This window comes from Saimiri boliviensis, chromosome 1 (assembly GCF_048565385.1).
Source record: "Saimiri boliviensis isolate mSaiBol1 chromosome 1, mSaiBol1.pri, whole genome shotgun sequence".
Classification (NCBI taxonomy): Eukaryota; Metazoa; Chordata; class Mammalia; order Primates; family Cebidae; genus Saimiri; species Saimiri boliviensis.
The window spans coordinates 131129175-131145269 of NC_133449.1; the positions used below are offsets into that span (position 1 = coordinate 131129175).

At 45.8% G+C, this 16095-nt stretch overlaps 1 protein-coding gene across 1 annotated transcript in view; it reads right to left on the reverse strand.

Moving 5' to 3' along the window:
* Positions 1-1421: 1421 nt before the first annotated feature.
* Positions 1422-16095, reverse strand: part of RFX8 (regulatory factor X8) — a 67090-nt gene continuing 52416 nt past the window's right edge. The window contains 5 exon segments of the mRNA XM_074404334.1: positions 1422-1914; positions 7001-7127; positions 7129-7315; positions 10457-10571; positions 14489-14583. Coding sequence (XP_074260435.1) covers positions 1738-1914; positions 7001-7127; positions 7129-7315; positions 10457-10571; positions 14489-14583 — 701 coding nt within the window. The 3' untranslated portion in view covers positions 1422-1737.

Sequence of the window (16095 nt, forward strand, 5' to 3'; positions counted from 1 at the left end):
CCCTGAGCCTTAATAAAGGCAGGTCCCGCAGGCTGGTTGAGCTCCCTGCTGCCTCTGACTCCTCCTGGGCCTCCCAGTGCCTCGGGGCTCCTAACCTCTCTGGGTCTGTGAGCAATAAACTTCTGCTTCTTGCATTTTTGTTTCACCAACACACCCAAACCTTACTATCTCCCCCACCCACCCTATCAGGGCTCTCCTAGACAGGCTTCAAGATCAAGTAAGAAAGAAACCATAATACAAATCACAACAGCCCCAGAAGTCCCTCCTCTTCTCTGTTGCTACCCATCCCCATCCCCTATCCTAATGTTAAAGCTACAGAGAAACAGTGAAAATTGTTTTCTTTGGTAAGCTTGGGCATTCAAGGACAGAATGCCCAGAATGACTTCTGCTAGCTCTTAGCTAATCAGTTTATCCCAAAATATGCAAACAAAATTCACCATTCCCAGACTTACTGATCCTGTTGTTGCCTCTGTTCTGTGACTCAGTTCACCAACTGTCTACTTACTTATTAGCAAACACTTGACATGCAAAGTCACTGAGCAGTGAGCAAAAGAATAAATGTCTCTCTGACTCATTCTTTGACAAAGAACAACTCCTCCCAGATAGCCTGAGATAATATATTAACTGTAGTTCCAAAGGGCTCTTAAAAATGATTATTTTTTTAACCATAAAGATGAGTAATTCTTAATGAATCCACAGACATGTAGTTCCTAGGTTTTGCTTTCAATTTCCAACTATTTAGGGAGATGTAATTCATTTCATAAGTAAATTTAATTCATTCCATATGAAATATACGTGAAATTTAGTTCATTTCATATATAATATGAGATCAATAAAATATTCTCTATTTTTTCCATAAATACCAGAAATCATGTTAAGCACGAATTTTAAAATTCCTTTGAAATACGATAATCAGTTACATAAAAATGGATTTTGTGTAACAATGCTCTATTCCTAGTTTCAGCAGTTTTTAGGATTTTGCTACAAAAAGAGAACTAAAGAGTGATTCAAAGCAGGACATTAGCCTTTGCTTCAGACATTGTTGCATTCAAAATTCTATCTCACTTTAAGAAAATCAGGATAGTGAACCAAAGGTGTTTAATGGACCAGTGAATGAATTTAACAGTGATATCACATTGATTTTTTTTTTCTGTTCCTCATTGCCTGAGAAGGATCTATCTACAAATTCTATTTAGATCGAGGCTCTCCACCAAGGGGAAGAAAAATATTACCACTGGCATTTTACTGATTGCACCAGTTGGTATACTTTGGACTTTTTCTTTCTTTGGAGCCTTAGCCATTTCTTTACTCCCAACAGACATTCTCAAATCTTTTCTGTTATGTCTCAAAATAGAAATACTTGGAAATCCTCAAAAGAGGCAAAAATTATTGTCCAAACAGAGGCAAAAATTATTGTCCAAATCAGTTTATACATTTTTCAAAACCATCTCCTTGAAATACATATAAACATAAAACAGACAATGCTACATCTGTTATATACATAACATCTTCTTTAGTCAATAGAAAAACTTCAGTGTTTAATATTTTTAAGAATGCAAGTCGTGTGTACCTATGCAACAATCTTGCATGCTCTTCACATGTACCCCAAACCTAAAATGCAATAAAAAAATGGATGGTTGCAGCTGATTAAGATAATAATAAATAGCCAACATTTATTTAAAAAAAAAAAGAATGTAAGTCTATCCATTTTCTTATTCGCTATTCAAATAAATAATCTCACACATTAGCATTGCTTTCTCTGAAATAAATGTCTTCAGAGTTTTGGGGTACATCTGATATCTGAATTGCAAATTGTTGTCCATCCTTTAGGGTTACGAGGGCTTCTTGTCCCATAGGAAGGCTGAGTTTAACTGCGCTGTCAGTGGCTTTATCTTCCAACAGCACCTGGATGAGCTGCAAGAGGGAAATGTTTAAAGGGAAAAGACAAAAAGAGGCAGTTATACCATTCCTTGTTGCAGGAACTACCATTTGAATTCTTCTACCAAGCCTGTGCTCCTACCCTGGGATGTAAAGGGGAAGTTCATGCATTTATTCTTTTTTTTTTTTTGAGATGGAGTTTCACTCTTGTTGCCCTGGCTGGAGTGCCATGACATCATCTCAGCTCACTGCAACCTGAGCCTCCCAGGTTCAAGCGGTTCTCCTGCCTCAGTCTCCCAAATAGCTGGGATTATAGGCATGTGCCACCATGCCCAGCTTTGTATTTTTAGTAGAGACAGGGTTTCACCATGTTGGCCGGGCTGGTTTCGAACTCCTGACATCAGGTGATCCACCTGCCTCAGCCTCCTAAAGTGCTGGGATTACAGGCGTGAGCCACTGTGCCTAGCCCATGCATTTATTCTTTTTTTTTTTTTTTTTTTGAGTCGGAGTTTCGCTCTTGTTATCCAGGCTGGAGTGCAATGGTGCGATCTCGGCTCACCGCAACCTCTGCCTCCTGGGCTCAGGCAATTCTCCTGCCTCAGCCTCCTAAGTAGCTGGGATTACAGGCACGCACCACCATGCCCAGCTAATTTTTTGTATTTTTAGTAGAGACGGGGTTTCACCTTGTTGACCAGGATGGTCTCGATCTCTCGACCTCGTGATCCACCCGCCTCGGCCTCCCAAAGTGCTGGGATTACAGGCTTGAGCCACCGCGCCGGGCTGCATTTATTCTTACTAAGAGAACTCCCGATTTCTCAGGAAAACACTCAGGGTCCGGGGAGGACTCAGTGGGAGGCTTTGCAAGGCAGGGATGGTGCAGGGGTGCGGAGCTGATGGGCTCTCTTTAGGGAAAGGAAGAGTGCTCTGCAATTTGTGAGAAATATCCTAGTGAGAGCAAACCAACTCTTCCTTAACAGACACCTGAGAACAGACAGATGCTGGAGAAAGCAGATGGGTCGCGAAAGTCAGGAGGGAGCCTATGAAAGGCACCCACGGTCTCCATGTGGCTGTAGCACCCATCAATCTGGGAGTTTCCGGACGGGTACTAATCCCCACATTCTCAACAAGTCTCTGGAGCTGACATAGTTGGGTCAAATTCCCACACAGGCTCTCCTTCCCTCGTTGTCAAATAAACTATTAAATGGGGGTGGGGAGGAACCTATGAAAACAGCAATCTGGTATTGGTTACTCAATTGGGAAGGAAGAGATTCAGGAGGTGTGGAGGTTCTAAGTTAGCTGAAGCTCTCATCAGCCACTTCAGCTGACCCAGCACATCTTCCTATCAGAGAATGGCAAATATACCATCCCTCGCTTAGCTCCGAGAAACTTGGAAGACTTGCAGATCTTTGTCCATGACTCCTTTAAAACCAACGGAAATGTATTTGCTGGGTCTGATTTCACCCATAAACCTCCTGTAAGCTAGTATACTTTGATAGAGATGTGTGCATGATTACTTCAAATGCAAGGATCATGAAAGTATGTCTCCCTCTTTCTCTAAATTTGACAACCACCATCACCATCCAATGAAAAGATGTTTTTCTTCTTTTTCAAAAATTATTTTCACCTTTACCCTAGAGGTGAAGAGACACTTAAAAAAATCTTTTTCTTTTTCTCTTCTGTAATCCTGGAGTACATGACCCAAATTCATTATTTATTATCATTATAGTTTTTCACTAATTGTTCTTAAGCATGCATTGGCATCTGACTGTTTTGAACGCCACTAGAATGTAGAAGAGGAACAGATGGATATGGCGATCCAGAATGCTGACTTCAGTTGTTACTGTAGATGCGGGCCAGTGCTAAATTGTTCAGGGAATGAGGCTGCCGCAGCTGTGCAGCCAAATGGGGTGTTAACTCATGGCAGATGAATGCAGATGGGACACACAGGGCGTGCTTTTTGTTGATGATGAGTGCAAGTGCTGAATAATGGATGCAATGAAAATCAGATGAGCGTAACTTTTTGGTGTGATTGTTTAAGTCATTATAGCTAATTCAGCAGGCATGAAGGAAAAGAAGCAGGTTTAATTAATCTCTAATGTGTATTACCTTGGATTACCTGACATTCATCTGCTTGTATTGCTTAATTATGTAGTTCAATTAAGTATTTAATATCGTCTCTATTGTTTCCACCCATTACATATAGGTCAAACATCATTGCAAGGAACTTCAGAGGAGCTAAAGAATTGGGCCAGGAGTGTTAAGGGAAAGTGCTCAGCTTAGGAGGCTGTGGTGGAGAAATAATCATGATGGCCAGTGGTTACTGGGAACTTACTATATGCTAGGAAACAGTCTAAGCATTTTACAGCAATTAACTCATTTAAACCTCATAATGGCCCTATAGAATTAGACATGAGCATCTCCATAAGTTAAGCAATTTGTCCAAGGTTCTAGCTAATAAGTGGAAGACGTAGAATTTGAACGCAGAAATGTATGTACCAGAATTGCCCTTATCAGACTTGAAGGTATTTTTAGTAATTAATCCCAAGCGACCAATTTTGGAATTAAAGCAGATGGTAGAATATGCTCTGGAAGAGAGAGAGAATGCTGCGAAGGACAGACTTGGAAGGAGATCTGTGGAAGTGTAAATTCCTGTTCTCACAGTGATTAGTGAGGTGACCTTGAGAAAATTCCTCAACCCCTTCAAGTGCCTCAGTTATGCCAGCTGTAAAATGGGCTCGATGATAACACCTATTTCACTGAGATGAAAGATGCATTTAAACACTGGGCTCAGGGAGACTGTCAGCTTCTATCTTCTTCCCTTTAACTGTGGCTGAAGAGGTAAAAGTTTATTCCTGGTTACTTTGCTGACTAAGAAGCATGTGTATACAATCTGACATACATTCTCCACTTGGCTGAACTTTTGTCTGGCTCCCGAACCTTCTCCTTCACACACTTCCTTGTAAAATCCAGTTTTAGCTAGAACCCTGAGTCACTTTAGCAAGAATGCCCCATCTCCATATCTGATCAGTTTCCTCATCCTCTACCAGCTCCCAGGTGATGTCTGGTCACCCCAGCTGGCCAGGCTTCTACAAGAACCCTGTTAGGTGGGTTTAGCCAGAATCCCCCTTACCCCTGACATTTCTTCTTAGGAAGTTTCCATGCACTGACCCGCACCCGGCTCCTAGGCTATAAATTCTGCACCCACACACCCCCATCCCTGCTGTTCTCAGAGTTAAGCCCGGTCTTTCTCCCTCACTGCAAAAGCCCTATGGAGATGGTACTGAATAAAGCCTTCCTCATGGATAAAGCCCTCCTTATGGTGCCTTAACAAGTGTCACTGAAAGTTTTTTTTTTTCTTTAACAAGTTGTCATGCTACACTCTGACCTCTCGCCCCAGATGGTGAGTGCAAAGAGTTGCTCACTTGGAGCTGGACACTGCAGCCCAGCACGAATGCTGGTCCTGCTAGGGCTCTACAGAATACTCCAGAGAACACTCAGGTGCTTGATACTGGTGGCCCTTGGAGGGCTCTACCACCAGGTACAGCAGCAGGGAGAGCCATTCTCCTGGGCACAGCCTAGGAAAGCCATCGCCTCTTCAGATCTAACTGGGTCTTAATTTCTGCGAACTCTCTGAATACACATGCTTCCTGAAAGTGCCTTAGCTGCCGCCAGCTAAGGAGGCCCAGCTCTCATCAGCAACCCCAAGGTGGGGTCAGTGTTTCACTATTGCATGCTTCATTGATCACATCTGCTTTTTTTACGTGGACACTCATGGAGGAGGTAAGTTTCTCATTTACAGACACACATCTGAATCTACCTCACAGAGAGCACTGAATGCAGCTGGATATGTGACTTATCTCTCAAGGTGAGAAAACAAAGACCAAGGCAGATAGAGAACGGATAAACCTGAGAGATGCATTTCCCTGGCTCCTGCTTTTTTTTTTTTCTTTTTTTTGTCTATGGAGGTGTCTTGTCCAAGCATGGCTCAATAACAATGTGTGCAGGATTTCTGCAATTGGAAAACTCGGAATGAGAGTTTGCTCAGGAAGGAAAGGGTCCTGGAAGGTTTCTATTATTCTGCGAACTATAATGCATGGTGAGTTTTAGGCTGTGACTCATTGCCACGGCTGAGACCACTATTAACCTGCTTTAGGTTGAATGATTGCACCTGCTTCAATTTCCTACTAAGCACAACTCATCTGTGCAAGAGGGGAACTTGTCATAAAAAGGCGACAATGGATAGTGGCTAAACATCAAACATATGCAGAGAAATTAGTCCTAAGACACCTGCTGTCAGTTTTTTTTTTTTTTTTTTAACCAGCCCACTCCCTGCTCCTCCATGGAGGCACTGCAGCCATTCCTCCATCAATCCAACTTTGCTTCGTGGCACTGAGGTCCATGTCTGACCTCTCTAACCTGGGTCCTGCACTCCTCAGGGCATAAACCAACCTCCTGTCTAGGGTTGTGGGTGAAGAATGGACTTGAGATCAGGCAGGCTGGGGCTCCAATCTCTGTTCTACTATTTGCTTGCTGTGTGACTTTGTACAAGTCACTCAGCTTCTCTGAGCCTCAGTTTCCTCATCAATCGAATGAGAATGACAAGAACAAATATTCTACAGGATAATATGGCTTCAAAATAACATATATGAGGGCTATATAGTAGGTGTTAGGTAAAGAGGTAAAACTTTTATTTTTATATCTTTCAACAGGTATCCCAATTTAATCTTTTCAAAATCCTCTCTGTTCAGACTATTCAACGCTTCCTTTTTTTTAAACACTAGGGGCATTTTCAGTGCATGCCACTCAGAGGTTAGCAGTGTGCTATTGCTGAGTTAATCTCACCCAGCCAGGTATGCTCTGGGAAGGCAAGAAAGACCCAGGCCATCCAGATGGTCCACACTTCTAATCATGCCAGGCACTTATCAATGTACCACAAACCTGAGCCGACCAGTAATCAACAGGTAGTGAATTATACTCATCCCCAGCAAAATCACCTAGGGCAAAGAAGATCGTGAAATCCTTTATCATTGTTGGGACAATGTGATCTTGATGGTTTTCCTAACTGCTATGGCTCTTACTTCCCTTGAAACAGCTGCGTGGAAGGGGATCCTGGTGTCCCTACCTTATTGCCTGTGGCAGTGTCCACCAGGAAGCCCAGGATCCTGAGGACCACATTGCTCACACCCGTGAGATATTGGCCTTGGCCCATGTGTGTCAGCAACACCCCCAGTGGCTCCACGCTGGGGCTGACACGCCTGGGACAGCGAGGAATTCAGAGGGTGGAAAAGTGCCTGGTCTGGCTGGCTGAGAGTCGGGTCATCTGGTAGCATTTCCTTGACATTCCCCATGTCCTCCTCCTCCTCTTCCTCCTCTAGGCATGACTGAAGTATATGAATCACATATTCCAAAAGCAGCAAGTGAAACAGATGCCAGGAACCTACATTTAGATAATAACCAGAAATGAATACATTTGATAGACAGACAGTAAACAAATCACTGTGAAACTAACACCTTTTCTGTGGCTAACACCCATGTACCTGAGCCTCATTCCCATAGCTGACCCTGAAGGGGCCTGGGCCTCTTATGCAGCATCTATAAGTAGGGGACCCCTGGCACAGCAGCTTTTGGATAGAAAGGACTGAGAGCTAAATACCCTAAGCCATGAAAAGGAACTTAGAACCCATCCGGTGTGAGATGGGAGGAAAGCAAACCGTACAGGGACCTTGGTGCAGCTCCCAGAGCTGGAGAGGGTGCCCCTCAGCCTCACCGTGCCCCGTGTATGACCCACAGGAACGTCCAGAAGGGGTGGGAGGAAACGGGGGCAGCGTGCAGAAGGGACCCTGATGCTGTTTTGTGGTGCTTGAAACGTAGTGCCTTGCCCCTCCAGCTGACCCTGTGGCTGCAGCTCTTTGCGTGGGAAGTGGGTAAGGAAGCCAGCTAGGGCTCCACCTGTGAGAGGCACCCTCTCAGATGGGGCTGTCATCGGAGAGACAGGAGGGTATGTGACTTAGCTAAATGCCCCAAATCCCAAGGCTTTTGCTCTCCCAGAAAGGAAAACAATCATTAATGTTTGCCTTAGAAACAGAAGGGGAAATCTTGCCTATTGCAATTGTTAGAACATAAGTTTTAAATAAAGGTAAAACCATGACTCTTATACAGATATGAAACGGACAAATCAAAGGTTTTATTTAACTCATTAATTAAATGATGTATTACATCTTACTGTGACCTCAGTAAGATGTTGCCACTGGTTCACAAGAGAATTCAACGTACTAAATATATACTAAGAGAGACAAGAATGCTGACAGTGGCAAATAGATGCAAAAGGGTTCTGTCCTCGGGGCAGTATCAATCGCAGCCACCTGACACAACTAGCTTGTACTTCTGTGGATGAGGGTCATCTGCATTATCAGTTTGCTGCAACTTACAGAGCTGTAAAAATAATTCAAAGAAAATGGAAGGCAAAGATAATCCAGAAGGCTGTGCCAACCCTTTGTCCATTTCAAAGCCTTTTGTTCATTTTTAAGTCATCTTTTCATCCATTTCAAAAGTCCTTCACAATTTTTTCCCTGAGTAGTGTTCTGTTCCTTCACGGAGCTGTGTGAGAGATGACTGTCCCTGCGGAAGGCATGATCATGCTTGAGGTGAGCTTGGCAACATCATCTGGACTGTTTAACCTTGGAAAATCATAGTCCAAGCCTGGAAACCATTGTTCAAACTACTGGTGTGAATACACAGATTTCATATGGAGGTACAGAGAAGGTAGACTGGGAAAAGTAACAACTACAGACTAGATTTCTCTTATTTTTTTTGAGGCAGTCTGGCTCTATCGCCCAGGCTGGAGTACAGTGGCACAATCTCTGCTCACTGCAACCTCTGCCGCCCCGGCTCAAGCGATTCTCCCACCTTAGCCTCCCAAGTAGCTGGAACTATTGGGCCACCACACCTGGCTAATTTTTGTATTTTTTTTTGTAGTGACAGAGTTTCACCGTGTTGCTCAGGCTGGTCTCAAATTCCCGGGCCCAAGAGATCTACACGCTTCAGTCTCCCAAAGTGTTGGGATTGTAGGCGTGAGCCACCACACCCGGCTCTGGGCTAGATTTTTTTCCATGATGCACGTGAACTCTGCTCTCTCTGCTCTGGAAGAGCATGAGCATAAAGCACGGTCAGTTTGGACTTCATTAAAGGGAAGAGTCCCACTATAAGTGAGTGTCACCTATATGGCAGCTGACAGCAGCAGCCCTCAAGAGCTCCAGGGTGTCTGCAGAATTGGTCTAGAATAGGGTGTGCTTTCTCTTCCTTCTTGCCTGCTTGCTGTGAGGGCATCTGGCAGCTCTCTGTGCAGAGATCACTAGCCATAACTACTATGCAAACTCACAGAAGTGGAGACTTTATCTTTCCACTGCTGTATGCCCAGTGCCCAGGAAAGGGCCTGGGAAGCAAGAAATACCTTTTGAAAGAATGATCCATTTCATGAAGTTGGTGTGCTGAGTCGTGAATTTCCCTTCCTACAACATATTTTTTTTTTTTTTTTTTGAGGTGAAGTTTCACTCTTGTCACCCAGGCTGGAGTCCAACAGTGTGATCTCGGGTCACCGCCACCTCCGCCTCCCAGGTTGAAGCAATTGTCCTGCCTTAGGCTCCTGAGTAGCTGGGATTACAGCTGCCTGCCACCACACCCAGCTATTTATTATTATTATTTTTTGAGACAGAGTCTCACTCTGTCGCCAGGCGCCGGGCTGGAGTGCAGTAGTATGATCTTGGCTCACTGCAACCTCCGCCTCCTGGGTTCAAGCAACTCTCCTGCCTCAGCCTCCCAAGTAGCAGGGACTACAGGCATGCGCCACCATCCCCAGCTAATTTTTGTATTTTTAGTAGACACAGGGTTTCACCACGTTGGCCAGGATGGTGTCGATCTCTTAACCTCGTGATTTGCCCACCTCAGCCTCCCAGATTTTTGTATTTTTAGTGGAGACAGAGTTTTACTATTAGATCTGGTTGGTCTCAAACTCCCAACCTCAGGTGATCCACCTGCCTTGACCTCTTAAAGTGCTGGGATTACAGGCATTAGCCACAACCACCCACCCCTACAACTCTTTTTATAAGGCAACTGCATCAAAGATGTAACCTTCCCCAATAGGGGAAGACCAATGATTTGACCAGGAAGTTTGCAAAATGAATATTACTTCACTCTTTCTGTAATCTGCATACAATGGCAACCTAATCATTTTTCCTGAGAGTTAAGTATGGGTGCTCCAAGGTACCCATTTTTTTTCTCTATCTCAGTGCTTTTTTCAAAATGTCACAAAGCTCATAATTCAAGAACAAGGGGAGCCTTCCTGTGTGTCTAACCCTGATGAAACAGGAAGGAAAAGCATAGTCCATCTATTTGACAGACGATCACACTGACATTAAAACTAAAAATGACTATGGCGTTGTATGGTTTGCTGTAGCTTACATTTTACATAAAAACGTTAAAAGAAGATGTTCGATTCTACATAGCAATATGCAAAATACTTATCCTATAATGACATTTTTAAAAGGTAGAATACAGAATATTTTTGAAATCTCTGACTCACCAGAACTATCTCTCTGGCAGAGCGTCATGGCTTTGCTCACAGCAGTGAGAAGAAGATTCCATCTCAGCTGGAAGCTGGCGGCCAATTTGAGAAACTCTTCTTTGCTTCTGCTTGGCTATTGTTTTTGTGAGAAAAAGGGCTGCAGTTTGTGATAAAATCGAGAAGCACCGCGTGTTTTCAAATGCACACATTTATCATGCGCATGCATTTTTAAAGAGCCTAAGAAGAGAAAATCGAAATAACAAAAGTGGAAACTGAGGCAGTGGGGCCAATGTCTGGTCTTTCTCCTGGAGATGGTTCCAGGGCAGAGCCCTTTAAAGTTGCTGAAGAGAAGGAGGGAGGGATGTGGAAAATTGGCTTGCTTTTTATCTTAAAATCACCATGTAATTTTTAAATTTTTTTGGACACATGGCCTTCCTGTTGCCCAGGCTGGAGTGCAGTAGTACGATCTTGGCCCACTGCAGCCTCGAATTCCTGGGCTTAAGACATCCTCCCACTTGAGCCTCCTAGGACGACAGGCATGCACCACTGCCTATGACTAATTTAATTTTGGGGGGGAGGTGGGGTAGAGATAAGGGTCTCACTGTGTTGCTCAAGCTGTTCTTGAACTTCTGGGCTCAAGGGATCCTCCTGCCTCGGTCTCCCAAAGACACCAGGATTAGAGGTATAAGCTACCATGCCCAGCACTATTCAGTTTTAGAAAAAGAGGTCACTTGTGATGTGTGACACAGAAACACTGTAGGCACAGCCTCACTGAAGTCCACTTGGAAAGGGCCATCGAGAAGGGTGGGGGCTGTTTTATTCCTGCACTTCTGCATGTCTAATCTGATTGTGTAAAAGGGGCACAGAATCCCATAATAATGAAAAGTAGAGGTGCCTATTTGGAAAAGCTGGTCATCATGCTTGGTGTGTAAGCAATCTCCAGATTGGAAAGTCCCAGCCCCTGCATCCAGGGAAACCAAGGTCATCTGACAGCCTCATTGGCACTAACCTGGGTACCAATAAGATGCCGCTGCATGCAGACTAAGAAGTTCCCTCCACCCAGACAGACAGCAGCCTTGGGCCACACTTGAAGCCATCTGTAAGCCATAAGTCATGATTTCAAATGCGTCTGTTGATATGCATGCTCCAAGTCTCCTCTCATACTCACTCACATGCCTGTGGACCAACCACAGCTCCACCACATGTCTTTGAGGAAGAGATGGAGAAGCTGGCTAGGAACAAAGAAATGCTTTCTTGTCATTGCGTCTTCTCCCTTCTGCCCCAGCGAAACCCTTGGCACACCAGAAAGTGGCCCTGAGCTTCAGGGGACGTGAGGTCCTTTTGGTAGCAGCATCCTCCTCAGTGTTCCTCACTAACTGAGATGAACTCTTGGGAGAAGCCCCTTCCCATCGGTGTTCAGCAGAGAATTTTAGGTCGAAGGGACAATGTGAGTATAAAACCACAGGGATCTGGCGGGGCACGGTGGCTCACGCCTGTATTCCCAGCACTTTGGGAGGCTGAGGCAGGTGGATCATTTGAGGTCAGGAGTTCAAGGTCATCTGGCCAACATGGCAAAACCCTGTCTCTACTAAAAATACAAAAATTAGCCAGGCGGGGAGGCTGGCACCTGTAATCCCAGCTACTCAGGGGGCTAAGGCAGGAGAATCACTTGAACCCGGGAGGCAGAGGTTGCAGTGAGCAGAGATCGTGCCACTGCACTCCAACCTGGGTGACAGAGCAAGACTCCATCTCAATAAATAAATAAATAAATCAACCAACCCACAGGGATACTTCCTAAAAGCATTGAGGAATGCAGCTCTGAGTGACCAGGGCTCTCTCCGCAGGAACATTTGAAAGTCAGCCATAAACACCATCGAGGGCTCTTCCCATCACCTCCAGTCAGCACTTCATGTCCCCGGACACAGAATTTCCTCCAGGACCCAAACTGCCCTCTGCTCGCTGACTGCCAGATGCTAACTGAAGCCATGGGGCATCTCGGACAAGCCCAAGGGTGTGCATCTTAACAGTCTGAGCATTTGATTGACAATCTGGTGTGTAAAAATCAGTTCAGCTATTTTACAAAAAAAAGGCCTTCAAAGACATGCAGTTCCCAAAACCCCATTTTTCTAACATGCCTCCTTTGTGAGGGCTGAAGGTGCAGTGACGGACTTGGGAAACACAGCGCTCTGTGGTTTATGATGTAGGATGGCAGGGTTGGTGGTGATGATCTCAGTGGTTCATCTGGTTAAAGCTGGAGGCTGAGCTCCAGTTTCCACTTAAGGAGCAGACGGTGGACAGCTATCTGTGAGGATGTACAATATAAGCCTTCAGCTAGTGAATGAATAAATGTCTCAATAGCCATCCAGCTCTGGACATGGTCACTGCTGTTATAAATAAGCTTTGCCTGAGATCAACAGGAGGAATGAAAACCATACAGAAGCTGGGATAATTATTTTCAAGAAGCAAATGAGACCAGACACCTGCCAAGGGTTGGAACTGGCTTTTGAGCTCTTTCCTGAGGATTTTTCTGGTTCCTATTTAGAAGGTTTAAGATTCTTAAGTCCCCTTCAGTCCTCTTGGTCTCAATTATTATTTCTCCCCTATCTTCTCAACTGAGAGGTGAGACGTACAGACAAGGCCAGGCAGATGGCACAAGGAACTGGCGGCAACATGGCCAGAAGCTTTTAAAGACATAGCCCCAAGCCACATGCCCAGCCCCAGGCCCTTCGTTCTCTCCACCAGTGTGGAGTGCTCCTTCCTCCCCAGGTAGGCTCACTACTGCTCTTGAATGCCTGATTCCCCCTCTCAGCTTATTTTAATCCTTCACATGCTTCGTATCCCAGTTTTAAGTCCCACCTTCTCTTCAAGGCCTTTCCCAAGCACTTCAGCCTTGGCAAGCACAGTGTCTCAAGAGGTGGGGCCTAAGCTGCCTCATTCCCGCTAGGTGTATTTTTGTTTGTTTTTAGATGGAGTCTTGCTTTCATTGCCCAGGCTGGAGTGCAGTGGCTCTCAGCTCACGACAGCCTCTGCCTCCCGGATTCAAATGATTCTCCTGCCTCAGCCTCCTGAGTGGCTAGGACTACAGGCACGCACCACCATGCCCAGCTAATTTTTTTTTTTTTTTTTTGTATTTTTAGTAAAGACCGGATTTCACCATGTTTGCTAGGCTGGTCTCGAACGCCTGACCTCATGTGATACTCCTGCCTTGGCCTCCCAAAGTGCTGGGATTACAGGCATGAGCCACCATGCCTGGCCTCCATCTAGGTTTTAACCCACAGCCCCTAGCTCTCCGCACCTTCCCTGGGTCCATGGAGCGAGGGGCCGTGGCTTCTCTTGTGACATTCTCAGCTCTCCACAGGGGATTCCCCCAACGGAGGATGATGAAAATCAAGCCCAGGATCCCACGAAGCAAATCCCAAGAGCCACATTGGCTAGAACGACCAAACCTGCCCATATCCACAACCAAGCCATCTCTGGGCTTTTGAAATCAAGCCAGATACTTTACTGGAACATATGTGTAAAACACGCAGACAAGCGCTGTTCTTCCCCCAAAACCAGACAAAACCCCTCCTCCTCTTCCACACTCCCATTGGTGCAATACACACCTGTACACTCACCCACACCCACTCACAGTCACACACATGCTCACCTGTCCACACGCTCATCCACACATGCTCATCCACTTACACACACACACTGCACACGCTCACGCACACCCACTCACCTGTACACCATGCTCACCACACCCACAGACACACGTGCTCACACACACACTGACATGCATGCTCACCGCAGGCTTCCCCCAACACACACTCCCATATGCACGAAACCATATGCACACACACACTTGTGTGATGTGCTCCCCCCAGCCCCTATCCCCTCTTTACTACAGAGTTCAATGCTACCCAGTGCCCTCACACCCAGGCCACCCTTGACACCTTTCTGACCAGAGCCTAAGAAGTCTCTTTCCCATCCCCTAGGCAATGGACACTCATTTATCTAGAATGGTCAACACACTTTTAAAAAAAATTTTAAGCCACAGCTTCCTACCTGGAACACAAATGCTTGGAGATATGAAGACAGACAGCTGAGGAATACACTGAGATCTGTTGATGTTCCCAGCAAAGAAATTAAGTTTCTTAAACCTACAAAGACACAAAATAAACAAACCAAAAGATTGCATGCACCAGAGCAGAATTTCTCTGTAGGTACTTTTGTACTGGGTAACCTAGGGAACATCTAGTTCAAAGGGACTCCCCAGGGCCTCATGCTCATTGTGAACACAGAGGATGTCCTGAGGCTGGCTTTGTCACCTCTGCGGTCATCTATTCAGGGTTACACGGACATGTCTGTTGTGAGCCGTCTCTGCCACTTGTTGAAATAGAAATATTTTGAAACCATAACTACACCTTGAGATTATCCAGGCCTTGTCTTCAGATGAGCTCACTGCACGTACAGACGTGACCTCACCTATCCTTGCCATCTTCATAAAAGGGCTGGTTTATGAATGTCATCTAAGTGATGGCAGACATCAAAGCTGCTGAGAGAGGGTGAGCGCCTCGCCTGGGGTTATGTACTCAGTGAGGTGGAGCTCGGTGTGAGGTCAGGCCCTGGGTCCTTCACCTGCACAGGTAGCACTGACAGAGAAAGAACAGCCTTTGGCCTTGCCAGCTTTTTGAGTGCTTCTGCATACCAAACAGAGTTGGGAACACTGAGTTTGTTGCAGCAGCCCCCCTCAGGCTTGGGAGAGGTGCACTTGGACTTGGAATTGGAAGCATTTGCCTGCAGGTATCAGCAGTGGCTGTCAGTCTCCTGTCAGTCTCCTGTCTCCCTGCAGAACTACATATTCCTGTTTGGACTCACGAAGATGCCAGTAGGAGCACAGGAGCCCTGGCCAGACGAGCGTGCAGTCTGGAAGGCACCTGGTTGAGGGGGGGTCTCATGCCCTCCCGGAACTCCCTGGGCCCCAGCTGGGGGCAAAGGCAAGGTTTGGTGAGCCAGTGCCTTGCGAACGGGGACCTTTTGGGTTCCTACTAATAAGAACCGCAGAATTACTAATCAGAATTAGTAATTCTACTAATAGCTCTGAAGCCTGCTGGATTAGGTGTTAACCTTTTAGCTGCTGGATTGGTGGGGAAAAAAGTGCCCTATGGGAGGATCTGGGATTGGGGTCAGCCAGGGGACACTATCAAGAGACAGAGCAGTGGAGGGGAGCAGGCAGAGGTCGACGTCATTCACCAATAGGGACGTATTTTAATAACTGGCACAGCCCTACCAAAGCCAGGCCTACTTCAAGGTGAAAGAAAGAGGATGGGCTAATTTTTAGGTGGTGCTTTTGTGTACTCCTGAATCCTGTATCCATCAAGTCACAAAACACTGAAGTGTTCCTGTGGGCCAGTGCAAAGCTTCGTGGCCCAGGGTGAATAAGACACAGCTGACAGCCTGAAGGAGCTCACGAGAGCTGGGCAGGCAGCTACAGACACAGCCGAGAGTACTAGCAAGGCGTTATGCCCACAGAGGGAGTGGCCATTTGACTTACCTGGGGCATCCAGTAGTCAGTGTTTGGAAAGGGCACACACAGAGGAGCCTGGCACCCTCTCTGTAGCCATCCTAGGAGGGCCTAGAGATGCCCATAATCCATCATCAGCAACCATTCG